Here is a 16,490-nt window from a genome sequence, read left to right as displayed (position 1 = left end):
ATGAATCTATCAAACTATAAATTGGTTCTACAGGCCTGATGTTCAGTAAGTTTTACAGAAGATACACTGTATATACAAAAGTATGTGGACACCCCTTCAAATTAGTGGATTCGGCTATTTCACCCACACCCATTGCTGACAGGTGTATAATATTGAGCACATAGCCATGCAATCTCCATAGACAAACATTGGCAGTAGAATGGCCTTACTGAAGGGCTCATTGACGTTCAATGTGGCACCGTCATAGGATGCCACCTTTCCAACAAGTCAGTTTGTAACATTTCTACCCTGCTAGAGCTTCCCCGTTCAACTGTAACTGCTGTTGTTGTGAAGTGGAAACATCTAGAATGGGTTGCCACGGCCGAGGAGGCACACACAAGCCTAAGATCGCCATGCGCAATGCCAAGCATTGCCGCTATTGGACTCTGGAGTAGTGGAAACGTTCTCTGGAGTGATGAATTGCGCTTCACCATCTGGCAGTCCAACGGACAAATCTGGGTTTGGCGGATGCCAGGAGAATGCTACCTGCCCCAATGCACAGTGCCAACTGTAAAGTTTGGTGGAGGAGGAATAATGGTCTGGGGCTGTTTTTCATGGTAAGGACTAGGCCCCTTAGTTCCAGTGAAGGGAAATCCTAACACTACAATTACATTATAGACGATTCTGTGCATCCAACTTTGTGGCAACAGATTGGGAAAGGCCCTTTCCTGTTTCAGCATGACAATGCCCCCGTGCACAAAGCAAGGTCCATACAGAAATGGTTTGTCAAGATCGGTGTGGAAGAACTTGATTGGCCTGCACAGAGCCCTGACCTCAACCACATTGAACACCTTTGGGATAAATTGGAACGCCGACTGCGAGCCAGGCCTAATCGCCCAACATCAGTACCCGACCTCCCTAATGCTCTTATGGCTTAATGGAAGCAAGTCCACGCAGTAATGTTCCAACATCTAGTGTTCTAACATCTAATGTTCTAACATCTAGACCAAATCCATATTAATGCCCATGATTTTGGAAAGAGAAGTTCGACAAGCAGGTGTCCGCATACTTTTGGTCATGTTGTGCAGGTGCAGCTTGTTCATTGTAGTTAAACAAAATTGACATTTGACTCAAAATGGCCTCAATCATAATCAGATGTGTTGACTTCTATACTAGCAGCATATAAGTCACAGTAACTCACAAAACATTAATATTGTCGTGAAAAACCGCGACTCACCCTGTGCGGAATAATCACATTCCCAAAATTGACACAGAGACACGATGCAGTACACAGTGTTGTCCTGCAGAAGGCATTACAGTTACATGGTGACGCCCGACAAAATCTGTGCCACCCACTCATTTTGGTATTACTGAACCTCTCCCTTCTCCCCAGCCTGTCCTCATAGTCATGTTGTCTTTTAAAAGTCACATTTCTGTATCTATAATAGCTCACCAAACAGTAGATATTAAAAGCAGTGTCTGTATTCATTTTAAAAAACTCAGAGTGCTGATCTAAGGTCAAGTCCCCCCGTCTGTATAAACGTATTCATTAGGATTTGAAAGGGATAACTTATCCTAGATCAGCAAACTTATCCTAGATGCTATTTAAATACAGGCTCATATGTTGATTGGAAGTAGACCGTTCAAAAGGTCATAGGACATCGGTGTACAGAGGCCCATTATCAGCAACCATCTCTCCTGTGTTCCAATGGCACATTGTGTTAGCTAATCCAAGTTGATCATTTTAAAAGGCTAATTGATCATTAGAAAACCCTTTTGCAATTATGTTAGCACAGCTGAAAACTGATTAAAGAAGCAATAAGACTGGCCTTCTTTAGGCTAGCTGAGTACCTGGAGCATCAGCATTTGTGGGTTCGATTACAGGCTCAAAATGGCCAGAAACAAAGAACTTTCTTCTGAAATACATCAGTCTATTCTTGATCTGAGAAATTAAGGTTATTCCATGTGAGAAATTGCCAAGACACTGAAGATCTCATACAACGCTGTGTACTATTCCTTTCTCAGAACAGTGCAAACTGGCCCTAACCAGAATAGAAAGAGGAGTGGAGGCCCGGGTGCACAACTGAGCAAGAAGACAAGTACATTAGAGTGTCTACTTTGAGAAACAGACATCTCACAAGTCCTCAACTGGCAGCTTCAACACATAGTACCCGCAAAACACCAGTCTCAACGTCAACAGTGAAGAGGCGACTCCAGGATGCTGGCCTTCGAGGCAGAGTTCCTCTGTCCAGTGTCTGTGTTCTTTTGCCCATCTTAATCTTTTCTTTTATTGGCCAGTCTGAGATATGGCTTTTTCTTTGCAACTCTGCCTAGAAGGCCAGCTTCCCGGAGTCGCCTCGACGCTGTTGAGACTGATGTTTTGCGGGTACTATTTAATGAAGCTGCCATTTGAGGACTTGTGAGGTTAGCCTTTTAAAATGATAAACTTGGATTAGCTAACACAACCAGCCATTGGAACACAGGAGTGATGGTTGCTGATAATGGGCCTCTGTACGCCTATGTAGATATTCCATAAAACATCTGCCGTTTCCAGCTACAATAGTAATTTACAACATTAATAATGTCTACTCTGTTTTTCTGATCAATTTGATGTTATTTTAATGGACATTTTTTTGTGCTTTTCTTTAAAAAACAAGGACATTTCTAAGTGACCCCAAACTGTTGAATGGTAGTGTATATATTGTATTGTAAGCCAGACAGGAAGTTATATATAGGGTTGTGTAAGGTGATGTATCATGTTGCTCTTCTTGTCCCCATTTCCTGTTCCTGCATGACACTGTGACACAAAGGTCATGTGTCATGCCGACGTCACATGACTGATATGTCGAGTCATGCACGTTTGCTGTCAAACTCCCTCTGTGTTTCACCACTGTTGCCCGTCTTACAGGTTGTGTATCACTGAATAGACTGTGTATTAAAAGTGTGTATTGTGGATTTTGCACATGTGTTATTAACAAACGTTTACACCATTCCCTCACTCCCTTTTTCTCTTTCTCTTTTTTCCCTCCCTCCCTTCTCATGTTCCATGAACCTATATTGGACCTCGGTCTCTCTTCCTCTGTCGACTCCTCTACTGCATCCCTCTATCCTCCCCTCTGCTTCCTCCACTCCCTCCCTCACTTCCTTTTCACTTTCTCACTGCTACCTGGACTACATGCCACTACAGGAGGACAAAGTGGTTAGCATCTTTTCTGTGCTCTCTACTGTACTGTGAATATAACCTATGTGTCCCTTTGAAAATCCCCCAATGGCTGCGTTCCAATACCCAAGTTTTGACCTCCTTCCCTCCTGCCCTGTAGACGTCCCCTTTTAAGTGGACTGGATTTGTGTGAGTGATATGGCATAAACCTCTGTAGTCCTACGCCAAGCCTTTTTTGCTGTTGGCAAGGTCGAGGTATATTCCTTTGTTACTAAAACCTAGCTCACACAAATCCAAGAAGGAGGTGTCCACAAAGGCTGAAGTGAAGGCAGTAAGTTATCAGATTGGAACGCGGCCAAAGCGTTTAAATCCACCTATGGATTAATGACTTAAACCGAACAGAATGATTCCCTGACAGTTCAGTCCAGGCTAGCTTTTCTCTAATACTAAAAGGCTAGCCTTTATCCTTGGACTTCCACACACATACTGTATCTGTCTGTAGTCCAGATTCCAGACTCTGGGCATGAGCATCTACACTCATAGGGGACATTTTGCCTTGAGTAGAAATAAATATGATTAGATCCTATAGCTGTCTATCACTATGGTATTTTACCATGGACTTCCCCAAGCATATCTGCCTGTAGTCCAGTCCACACTAATATGGACATTGGTAGTGCAGTACTAGAGACTTTATCTTGTTTATCTTTTATCTTCAGTAAGGATATCTGGGTAAAAACGTTGACTAATTCTGCATCCATTGTCTGTCTCTTCCTCTTGCAAAGTGTCTCATAGTGAAGGACAGGGTAAGGCCTGCTGGTTAATGGAGTTTTTGCATGGGTCACTATAACTGTAGTTCTTTAATGTCACACTTCAGCTGCAATTTGGGAAGCGGGCGAGCATGAGCCATGTCAGGCTGTCTGGGTGGGCATTCCTAGACACCCCTGGATGGGCACCCCCCTTACACAACTCCTCTCTCTATGGCTGTGGGCATGGCTGTGCCAGGGGGAAATGGCTATAATATACAAGATAGGGGGAAAAATGGGGTACAAGGGCACAGGGTGTTTGTTGGGGGGTACAAGGGCACAGGGTGTTTGTTGGGGGGGGTACAAGGGCACAGGGTGTTTGTTGGGGGGGTACAAGGGCACAGGGTGTTTGTTGGCACGCAGAAGCACCTTATCGTACTATAAGACCCTTGTGACTGCAGAGGGAATGTGCACACTTATGCCCGTGCATGCTTTACCTGCCTGTCTGTGATGAGCATACAGACCAGCCCGTGCCACAGGGAGACGGGAGGGAAGGCCGAGGCTGGGTTCCAATTTGTACACTTGCCACCTTCCCCTCTGTACTTGCCCACTCCAAGTAAGGAGAAAACAACCAAAAATCCTTTTGCTCGATTGGAGTTTTTAAAGCACAGTTTTGCTCACAAGCGTCCTATCTTTTCAGATTCGGATCTGAGGGGAAGTCGACAGGGGCAGAGGGGAAGGATGCAAGTCTTTGGATTGGACCCTGCGACTGCTTAAGACAGTGGACTGGGGTCAGGGGGTGGAGGGTGTAGGCTAGGACCCCATTCCTAGTCCCTCATAGCCCCTCGCCTCTCCCTGTCAGCATCTGTCAGTGTTTTCTACGTACAAATATCAAGACTTCCACACTTCTTAGCCCAGCTAACAGACTTACACGGTCACTGTTACAGTACATGCCAAGCCTTTAAATCAAAGCCCCTGGGTTCGTCCCTTTGTGTGTGTGTGTCTATGTGTGTGTGTGTCTGTTTTATCATTTCTGTGTTAATTCACTGCAGCGTGTGGGTTGTCTATGTTTCCAACGGGTATTTAATTCAATTGTGGTAGATATGACTCATTCTCAGAGACACTGTTTGGTTAACCTCCACAGTTTCTTCAGTTGACGCGTCAAGGGACATGAATCTTTGAATAACGCATATTTTATAGTGTAAATAAGGGTCAAATTAATTTTATTTCATCATATCACGATACAATCACAGTTTAAATGTACGATTTACACAAATAAAACAATTTATCATGTTATATTCTTCACAGACAAGAAACTAGTTAGTCCCCGCGAGTCTAGTTGCTTTTACTTGTCTTGGTGTATTAATTGCAGAGTGTTTGTTTATGTGTGTTTAATGTCTCCAGATCTCCAGATGGCTGCGAGAGAAAGAAAGCGAGAGAGAGAGAGAGAGAGAGAGAGAGAGAGAGAAAGAAAGAGAGCGACCGAGAGAGAAGAGAGAGATTGAGAGGGAATGAGCGAATCAGAGCCAATCTGTCTCCTCTTTCTGTAGTGGAGGCTCACATACACACGCTAATGTACACAGACACAAATATGCAAACACCTTTTTACTGCTTGGACAAACCAGACGCACGCACAGACACACGCACTCACACCGGACACACACATACACACACACACACCAACTCTCCCACTCCCACACGGCATCGAGCCGACACTGCACCTTTTACAGGAAGGGAATGCACTTCATAATCTCTGTCAGGTTTCTCAGCATTGGATGACTAACCCAGCGGTCTGCCATGAAACATTACTGCAATGCCTTGTATAAAATAACAATAGCGGTAACAGTAACTGTATTAGTGAACAGTTCCAGGATCTGTTTGGGGTTACAGAAAGGCCTATACAAACACTATGGGATAATAATACTAGAAGGGTTTCTGTTGTTTCCTTAGCAGTATTGGCTTCTATAGGGTAGAATGCCATTCAGTCTAACACTGAACTGTCTTGTAGTTCACGGGGCTCGGCTGCAGACGGAAGCCAAGACCTATTCCTAGTTGATCTATAGCCTTATTTACACAAATGGAGCATTGTCGTGTTTTGTGGTGGTCTTTCTTCCTCGTCTGTAGGACTTAACATTCCCTGACGGATGGTAGTTTTCTGCCAGGCGCCGCTGCCGCCCCATATGTCAATCTGTCGTTGGAGGCTGTATTGAGCGCGCTCACTGAACACTTTCCTCTCCATTCCACCACCCCGGGCCTCCATCTATTCCACACAGTTAAGGAAAAAGACGACGTTTGCAGAATTCCCAGCAATCCCCGCCGCCGCCGCCTTTGCCCACTGTTACTGTCGCTGTCCCCACCTCCCCCGTTTTGGTAACAGAAACGGATGGATAGAGCGTCTGAGATGGAGACGATGGAGGGGTGTGGGGTAGAAAAGAGCGTGTTGATTAATGGCGGCTGTAAGATGACGCCATTTGTCAAGTCGGTCTGCCTCGTCAGGTGGGTTGCTGGTACGAGGACGGTGGTGGTTTGTTAGGCAACGCAGGTTGTGTGGGATTGAGGTTGTTCTAACGTTGGTTAAACGTTGTGTTTTGTTTTTTGCTGTTAGTCTTTTTTAGTCAAACTTTTTTGACAGTGCTGCTGACACGGCTCTCCTTACTCAATGATTTGGTTGCCATGGTGAACTGTATTCTGTTAGGCAGGGTGAGATTGTGCAGTTACCGGTTAGAAATGGCATTGCTCATACTCACGACACACACACACACACACACACACACACACACACACACACACACACACACACACACACACACACACACACATACACACACACTGGCACTCTCCCATGCACATCCAGGGTAAAAGCTTTCACACCCACTAACACAGGACGCGGTGCGATGAAGTGGAGGTGACACCACAGTGGGCTTCTTCTTCTTGAGCGAGGCGTCAGATTGGCTGTCTGAGAGGTGGCCCTGCCATCACACACTAACCATGCTTAAGCAGCAAGCAAGGAAGCCCTTCACATATGACATGTGTCACGCAATAGGGTGGGGTTCCTAACACAGACCAATTCACTTGCATGATCACTGTTCCTCATGCAGGCCTGCACACACACACACACACACACACACACACACACACACACACACACACACACACACACACACACACACTGCACATATCCGTCATACAATCCAGGATTGTAGGGCCTAATCATTCCAGCTCAGGATTATTCTGTGTGTGTGTATGTGTGTTTTAGTGGCCTACATGTTGATATTGTATATGTGCTGTTCTCTCCGCTGCGTAGGTTTGAGACCATGTAAAACACCGAGGACATTCTGTTAGGCAGGGTGAGATTGGTGCAGTAAGACATTAGAAATGGCATTGCTCCTACTCAAGACACACACACATTCGTTTTACTGTCGTTGTGGAGACGAAACAGTTGATTTTCATTCAAAACCCTATTTTGGTCTGTGTTAGGAACCCCACCCTAGTGCGTGGCACATGTAATATGTGAAGGGCTTCCTTGCTTGCTGCTTAAGCATGGTTAGTGTGTGATGGCAGCCAATCAGACAGCTCGCACCAGAAGCAGCCCACTGTGGTGTCACCTCCAGTTCATCGCACTGCGTCCTGTGGAGAGCCATGTGTCAGTGTGTGTGTGTGTGTGTGTGTGTGTGTGTGTGTGTGTGTGTGTGTGTGTGTGTGTGTGTGTGTGTGTGTGTGTGTGTCTGTGTGTGTGTGGGTGTGTGTGTGTGTGTGTGTGTGTGTGTGTGTGTGTGTGTGTGTGTGTGTGTGTGTGTGTGTGTGTGTGTGTGGACCGTATTTCCTTGTTTGCGCGCTGCTTGAATACGATCTCCTTCAAGGATTAACCATCGGATTCATTTCTTTCGTCTTCCTCATCCATGAGAAAAAAAATCTCCCTATTTTACTGTAAAGTTAAACTGGACCTTTTTCCTTCATCAGTTCTTTGCTATAGAGTCTAAAATGTTAACATTTCTTACCCTCCTCTTTGAGACACATGCAAATATTGACCGCATCCCTGGATGGACATTTGAAATTATGGCCTTAATACTGTCAGTATAGGCCTACCTAATATGTGCTTTACATTCCTGTCCTGATAAAAAGGGATTTCCCAGAATGCACACTGAATGATTGATAATGATCATGATAATCACCAAACAGCTGAATAATTAAGGGGAGGGAGTATAAGGGGTATTGTTTAGCGGTAGTATAGCCTGCCGGCCTGGCGCACGGCTGCTATCTGAAACCGGCTGGCGGGTATTGTCCTGACTGATGATGATGCTGAATAATGTTGAGGAGCTGAGGGGATAAGCTGTGGTCTACTCCAATCTAACCTGCCTGAGAGCAGAGAGAGAGAGTGTGTGTGAGAGAGAGAGTGAGAGAGTGTGTGAGAGAGAGCGAGAGAGGGAGAGTATGTGTGTGAGTGAGTGAATGTAAGAGTGTGAGAGTGAGAGTGTGAGTGTGAGAGTGTGAGACAGAGAGAGAGATTGTATGTACTGTACGTATGTGTATGTGTGTATTAGAACAACTGTATGTGTGTGTGTTTGTCCAGCTCGACAGCTGTGGGCCACAGCTGCACACAGCTGATTTACTTTAGATTAGTGTGGCCTGGAGCCAAACAGAGGATTCAATCAGGGTAAGCATGATGCGCGCCGGTTCGCTAAAAAGCTAACCTCAAGCTGACTGCTAAACTAACTGTCCATTCGAGCAACTCGCCATCAAAGAGCAGGTTTCACAGAAGGTTGTGTTTTTGGATGCAAACAAAGACTTCTAAATGATAATACAAGGAATAGTACTTTCTCTCCATTTTGGATTTGTCCCATCGTTCTAGACCGTGGGATTAAACACTCGAGAAGAGAAACATCTGTTTTTCTCTGCGTTGGGAGGGAGACAGTTTTCAGTAGCCATGGCTACATGTAAGTATGGAACCTTTCTTAGATGTTGCTGTTGTTCCATTCAAGGGGTTGTTGTTCGTAGGATGGTCAAATAGCGGACTTGAGTTGACCAATGATTTCTTTCAACCATTTTTGTATATTTATTATTATTATGATTATTTTATACTATTGTGAACAGCAATCGTTAGATGCACCTGTATATCTGTGACTTGTCCTCTCAAATCATGGTCTTCCACAGTTCTGATAGTTGTCCATTTCTTAGCTTTGACTTATGTCTTTTCTTCAGGGCCTATACTGTAACCAGTTATTGAATTAGGAATGTTCTTCTAGTACCTGGTGTGGAAACGATAAATAGCTTTTGGTGGATGGTGGATATTGTAGCTGGCTGTCCTTGTTGGCCAGTTGATGTTCTGTGCCATCATCCGCTGTGGGAGATTAACAGCCCTGTCCGCCATAGGCAACAGGCTACTGCTTTCTCCATGGTAACGACATCCCATCCATATCAAGCCTACTCTGTTTAACTAGATACTGCGTTCAAATTGGGTCAACTTTTATACATTTGTAGCCTTGTAGAATATGTGGAATGTTCTCTAGTGGTAACAGTATTACTACAAATTTGTGTTCTTTTTTTGGGCTGTTTCCTTATCTCAATGTGTAAGTAAAATGCTGTGATATTTCACAGAGCGGATTGTAACCTACAATGAGTGTATAAAACATTAAGAACACCTTCCTAATATTGAGTTGCATCCTTACAGCCTCATTCGTTGGAATCTCCAACGTGTCGAAATTGTTCCACAGGGATGCTGGCCCATGTTGACTCCAATGCTTCCCACAGTTGTGTCAAGTTGGCTGGATGTCCTTTGGGTGGTGGACCATTCTTGATACACACGGGAAACTGTTGAGCGTGTTGCAGTACTTGACACAAACCGGTGTGCCTGGTACCTACTACCATGGGGGAGGAACGTGGGGAGGGGGGGGGGGGAGCGTGGGGGGGAGCGTGGGGAGGGAGGTGGGAGCGTGGGGGGGCACTACGGTATTTTAAGAAACCTTGATCCCCTGTCTGACAGATGAGTTATCACCAATGATGAGTTATCACCAATGATGAGCTATCACCAATGATGAGCTATCACCAATGATGAGCTATCACCAATGATGAGCTATCACCAATGATGAGTTATCACCAATGATGAGCTATCACCAATGATGAGCTATCACCAATGATGAGCTATCACCAATGATGAGCTATCACCAATGATGAGCTATCACCAATGATGAGCTATCACCAATGATGAGCTATCACCAATGATGAGCTATCACCAATGATGAGCTATCACCAATGATGAGCTATCATCAATGATGAGCTATCACCAATGATGAGCTATCACCAATGATGAGCTATCACCAATAGTCAATCAGAGTCAAGAGACTAAAATAAATCATGAGAAAGAACATAACCCTGTGACTAATTAATACTTGCTTGTGTCTTACTAAGATCCTCTATCTGTCTGTGCCTGTTTGTAGTTCTGTCACCAGTCCTGCACTTTCCTTGCCTGTATAACAATGACCTGTTGTCTGTCGAAAATACTCCAAGCTAAAATACTCCAAGCTAAAATACTACAAGCTAAAATACTACAAGCTAAGCTAGCATTTCTCTGCCTCACAACTGAATCTGTTTTGCACATCAAATCAAATCAAATGTATTTATATAGCCCTTCGTACATCAGCTGATATCTCAAAGTGCTGTACAGAAACCCAGCCTAAAACCCCAAACAGCAAGCAATACAGGTATAGAAGCACGGTGGCTAGGAAAAACTCCCTAGAAAGGCCAAAATCTAAGAAGAAACCTAGAGAGGGACCAGGCTATGTGGGGTGGCCAGTCCTCTTCTGGCTGTGCCGGGTGGAGATTGTAACAGAACATGGCCAAGATGTTCAAATGTTCATAAATGACCAGCATGGTCAAATAATAATAATCACAGGCAGTACAGTTGAAACTGGAGCAGCAGCATGGCCAGGTGGACTGGGGACAGCAAGGAGTTATCATGTCAGGTAGTCCTGAGGCATGGTCCTAGGGCTCAGGTCCTCCGAGAGAGAGAAAGAAAGACAGAAAGAGACACATGGACTAGAGATGACAGTTCCTTAAAAAGTGGACTGCAATGGATGTATGACAACATCTGCAACCCCACGAGTCTTCTGATGCTCACCTCATAGAAATAGAATTAGATGACTGAAGTATTGAGGTATCGCATAGTATTATACATTCTCTGTCTAAGGGACAATGTTAGGGTCAATTCCATTTCAATTCAGTCAATTCAGGGTTTGCTTTTCAATTGTGAAAATAGGAATCGGAAATGGAATTGACCATGCTCTCTTTCTCTCTATAGATACAGGCTACTACTGCATACTGTACATGTTTATAATATCTAACCTCCTCCTCTCCTCCTTCACCCCTGTAGGTAATGTGGGTATGCAACCTGTGCCGTAAGCAACAGGAGATCCTCACCAAATCGGGAGAATGGTTTTCAGGGCCGGGGGCGAGGCAGATGAGCCTGGATGGCGGCCTGAACGCCCCGCCCACGGGGGGTGACAACCAACGGGGGGACAGGAAGCTACTCCGCTCCAGGTCCCAGGCCCCGCCCCCTTCCAGCGGTAACGCAGGGGCGGTGCCCGACGGAACGCATCAGCCGCCAACGGTCCAGGCCAAGGGAGCATTGGACACCATGCCGGCGTCACGCGCTCGGAGCGAACCATCACGAGACAAGTAGGACATCGTGGACACCAACGCTCTAATCCCTCAAACACTTTCACCTGTCCACTCACAAACCCTGCTTTCACCTCTCAAACCAGAGTCACTGTATTGGTTATCTAGGGGCCTGTTTTGATTGCTGATAGTACTTAGTATTGTTGTAAATGCCACTTTGTACAAGATTTTCTCTCATCCATTCTACTATTATCACCTCCCCTTAATCCCTTTGATTGTAGACGCTTGAAGGAATAATCTTTTGGTATTTGGTTTTTACTTCCTAAGATGCATTTTGCGTCATCATGATGATGTGGCAAGGTAGAATTAGCTTTTTGAAAGTCCTCTCTTTTGAAAACTTGATTGCTGACATGCTAAACATTTTGAGACTGTATCAGTCTAGGTATTGAGTATCTTGACCTGGGCCTCTTTTAGATGATATGGTCGCTTTTATATCGTTTTCCTTTTATTGTTGTACATTTTGAGCCGTGTACAAGTCAGTCCTCTTTAATATGTTTGCCTTGGTTGCGATTGGATGAATTAGGCTAATGCAGCATCTGTTTTGTCTAACAGGGTCTCGTTGACACCGTCAGTTTACACATGCAGCCTCATTTGTCTCGTTCAACATTGGACATACTTTGGTCATATTTCTTTCCGCGTTTGACAGGAACTCAAATCCTCTGATGTTGGGAGTGACCCATTTTCGGTGTGTGTTGCAGCACTTGATTATTTAATCCCCACTGGATCAAAAAAATAAATAGTGCTGTCTAAGCTTATAGCCAAAGCAGAAGCTGGGTTGCATGTTTTATTCTTGAAAGGTCCATGATTAATGTATTTTGTTTTGCGTCTAATGGGTGAGTCCATTTCGGTCCGGCCTGAATGCGTCACTCAAAATGCTGGCCCTCTTCCACATTGTTGTTGGATGATCCATACCCAGGGTAACCATCAGTAGGAATATTTTCCCATGGAAATAGAATCTCATTTTAGTTCTGTACATATTCCTCCATTTGGAATGATTTCCCTGTCTTTATCATCATTGTTTTCATTCAACCAGTAATAACTGGTACTGACCATTATTTGTCCGTATATCTGAGTAGGCTTATTTATTTTGTTACAACATGGTGTTATGTTAACAAAACAACAAGTGTGTAATGTTATATCAAAGTCCATTATGGTCACCCTTCTCTTCAGGAAAAGACCTCTGTCCCTCCATGAGCAGAACGGTAAGCCCGGTGGTCCTGGTCGTGGTAGAGGAGGCCGGGGACCCCCAGGGAAGCTTCAGACCGTGGCCTCCCAGGAGGAGTTCTGTGGTCCTGGGGACACAGACTGGCGGGACGGCCGGCACCTGGAGAAGGTCCGCTCCCATGACTACCCTGGCGGCGGCGACCAAGGAAATCGCCCCGACCTCCTGAGACGCCCCCCGGAGGAGGATGAGCTGGAGCGCAAGCGGCGCCAGGAGGAGGAGTTCCAGGCGCGTTACCGCAGCGACCCCAACCTGGCGCGCTACCCGGTCAAGCCGCAGAAGGAGGAGCAGGAGATGCGCATGCACGCCAAGGTGTCGAAGGTGCGCCACGAGCGGCGCCACAGCAACAACGCCATCAATGAGGTGGGGCTGGAGGGCGGGGGAGGAGGGGGAGGGAACATGGGCGATGTGCCTGAGAATCGTCTCCGGAGGGGCGGTGGTGGGGGTGGTGGAGAACCGGATCGCAAGGCATCCTTGGAGAACCACCGCGCCTACTCCATGGACAGGACCGTGGGGGGTGGTGGGGGTGGCGGAATGGGGAAGGGACCCCAGGGAGGCTCCCCCCTCCTCAAACAGAACCAGAACCACGGACCCCTTCAACCATCTGGTGGTGGCTCACGAACGGGCCCCAATCCTGGTGCTCCTCACCCCCACCAAGGACCCCCCCCTCCAGCAGGCTGGGACCCCCCTAAGGGACCCCACCCCAGCCAGCTGGACCCCAACTCCCAGGCAGCCATGATGCACAAGGCTAGGAGGGAGAAGCCCGGGGACAGCCTGCTGCGGAAGGACTCCCAGAGCTCGGACCAGTCGGAGTCGCTGCGGCCGCCCCCACCCAGGCCCTACAAGAGCAAACGGGGCGTCAACAAGAGGCAGATGTCTATCAGCAGCTCAGAGGAGGAGGGCGCCTCCACGCCCGAGTACACCAGCTGTGAGGACGTGGACATGGAGAGCGTCAGTGAGAAAGGTCAGATTACTGCTCTCTCTCTCTCTGTTAGCTGTTCTCATGTCAATATGATTGTTAATGCATTCAGATATTTTAACATTGGAAGAATGATCAAATCTGGGTTGAGTTGGTGTTATGGCTACCTGTATGGAGAGTGTCAGCGAGAAAGGTCTGATTCTTCAGTTTTCTATCAGATCGAATCATCTATATTAGCTGGTTTTGTGTTTCGAGATTTCGACATTGGTGGAATGATCAAACTTTCGTTAGAATTGATAGTTTTATGGTTTTATGGTCATCTGTCGGGTGTCGCTACTAATGCAATATTCTTTCTTATTTTTTTTGTTATTATCAAAATCTCTTTGCTCTAGGTTTCCATCAAAATAAAGAATTTAAATGTAAATGTCAAAGTTTACGGGGATTGTATCTCCCTGCCTATAATGTGCTATTGCCTTGATTCTCTACAACACTGTCATTCACCTACACCACTGAAGCCAAACCCTATTGCTTCCCATCCTGGAACAGGACAGGACAGCTCTCTTTTATTTAAGAAACGTCCTGTGATTTAGGCCAGCAGATTTGGCAGAATTAGGTCAGTGGCTAGTGCGGCTGACGCTACGTAAAGCTTCCCCGCCAAACACCGGCTGCATCCTGCCGTTAACGGATAGGATATAATCGAGTTTGGGTGTCACCATTGTGGCCGGCCGCATGTTCAGTTTTGGCCTCTCGTTTGCTCACGCCGGCCTGCAACAGCTTTGCAATTCACTCTTCTTGACTAAATTAAACTATGCTATTTTAGCGGTTAGCGTGTCAAGGGAGGATGTGTACTCATCTCACTCACCACTAACCTCCACCACTGGTCGCTCCAGGCCAATCCCAATCCCAAAGTAGATGACCAGATTAGGTTAACACATGGGAATAGGGTGTTTAATCGGGGCGACAGGCGGGAGAAATAGTTAGAACGTTAGCTGTCGTAGCTAGCAAGTGTTTAGCCGTGTTTACTTCAGGAGTACGCCAGTCCCAATCCAGCATGGGATTTACATTTGATGTTGTCCGCGGTGAACAAATTCAGAGACGGGACCAGGCTAAAGGCTAAATGTAGCTATGTGAAGTGTAACTCAGCCGTGAACAAGCCTGGGTTCACGAGGACAACGCACGTCCAGTTAATACGGATTCCTTCTGTTCTTTTTGGGATAAAGGATTGATGGTGTAGATGGATATGTGGTGGGTTAATCTAAAACCTCACAACGAGACAGTTCGGTCAACTTCCGGGTTGTTGCATGTTTTTTTTTTTTTCATTTACAGTGAAACACTTGAACTGCTCCAAATTGTAAGCGAGGGTACAGATACACCCCAAACCTACTTTACATGCTATTTAATACACCTGCGAGACAGCTTTACTGTTGCAATCAAACCAGTCAAATGAGATAGTAAAAAGTTAATGCCATGTCGTCTAATATCTTGTTGGGAGGTTAGCAGTTTGTATACGCTTCCGAGGCAGGGCTATATTTTGCTAAATTAACTAGGGCCTTTATAAAAGTGCAAGGAGGACACCTTTATGAAGTTAAAAAATGCATTTGGGATTGATTTAGGAGCTAAGAGTGTATTTTGGGATTGATTTAGTAGCTAAGAGTGTATTTTGGGATTGTTTTAGGAGCTAAGAGTTTACTGTTTACAGTTAAAGGAAGGAGTGGTGATTCAGCCAGTCTGATTGGTTGGCTTCCTTAAAGGTGTCAAGTAGTGGAAGATAATATAGTATGGAGGAAATGACAGGGGGGATCAGACCTAAGGTTCGTTTTAGTGTTGATGCTAATTCTTCAGTGTGTTTTTAGACCGTGTGTGTTTGTGTGTGTAGGCCTATCCATCTGTGATGCCCTCCTGATGACCGCCTGATGACCTCCTTCAGGTTAAATCACAGAATTGAATAGAGCACTATAATATACAGTATAATGCATATAATAACACTGTGATACGTTGTTATGGATCACATACTTCATAAATACATTATTCACAGAAGGGTTGTTAATTCCTGTCAGATTAGTGTAAAACCTGCAGCATTGATATATGACCTTACCACAGGGTCAGGATCAAGTTAAATCTGAACCTGGATCAGGCTCTGACATTGACCAGATTTATCCCTGTTAATAGAAATAGATTCATGATGAGAGGGGATCGTCTCCAGATTCTCTATGTTTTTGTAACTGTGGCCATTTGACCTGAGTTTTTATAGGTACATACAGGAGACGTTGACTTTGAATAGCTAAACATTCCTCATCGGCAATTATTATTAGCCTGTTAGTTTCGCACCCAGAAAAGAAGTGCTCCAGATCGTGTGATCTGATGTCCAATATTCATCTGCTAAAAACAGAAAAGGGAACAGTCAGCACTCTGAATCGAGGAGTCAGCAGGAACGTTTCGAAGTAGTTCCCCCATTGCACTTTCACATTTCAGATTGCGCTTCACATTTTTTTTAGATCTCACTTCCGAATCAGCAAACAGTTGAGTTGCACCCCTCAACTTTAACCCCTACTTCCTCCCTCCTCTCCTGACCACTTACTTTCCCTTGTCTCTGCATACACAAGTCTCTGATCAGTGTCCAAGCTGGCTGTGGACCTGTAGGTTCAGGGACTTGTCCCTGTTTCTAAAGTTGCACACCAACGTGCCCATCTAATTTCATCCTGCCATTCTATTGCAGACTTAAACGGGTGGATGAGGCCTTGAAGGAGGTATGAGGCTTTGGAGGACGTATGGGACTGGGTCAATGGGTAGAGCTGG

General features: G+C 45.6%; 1 protein-coding gene across 25 annotated transcripts in view; it reads left to right on the top strand.

The window, feature by feature from the left end:
- LOC109877968 (regulating synaptic membrane exocytosis protein 1-like) overlaps window positions 1-16,490 on the top strand; it is an 89,496-nt gene that overhangs the window by 36,541 nt on the left and 36,465 nt on the right. For 20 of the 25 annotated variants that reach the window (XM_031798946.1, XM_031798919.1, XM_031798945.1 and 17 more), the window contains exons 3-5: window positions 3,167-3,178; window positions 11,249-11,553; window positions 12,724-13,739. In XM_031798946.1, coding sequence (XP_031654806.1) covers window positions 3,167-3,178; window positions 11,249-11,553; window positions 12,724-13,739 — 1,333 coding nt within the window. Of the gene's footprint in view, window positions 1-3,166; window positions 3,179-3,929; window positions 3,943-8,448; window positions 8,817-11,248; window positions 11,554-12,723; window positions 13,740-16,490 lie in introns of those variants that run through there. The other 5 variants (XM_031798942.1, XM_031798921.1, XM_031798937.1 and 2 more) reach the window with 4 other exon arrangements.

This window comes from Oncorhynchus kisutch, linkage group LG20 (assembly GCF_002021735.2).
Source record: "Oncorhynchus kisutch isolate 150728-3 linkage group LG20, Okis_V2, whole genome shotgun sequence".
Classification (NCBI taxonomy): domain Eukaryota; kingdom Metazoa; phylum Chordata; class Actinopteri; order Salmoniformes; family Salmonidae; genus Oncorhynchus; species Oncorhynchus kisutch.
The sequence above is the reverse complement of the archived record's forward strand: the minus strand, read 5'-3'. Positions and strand labels throughout refer to the sequence as shown.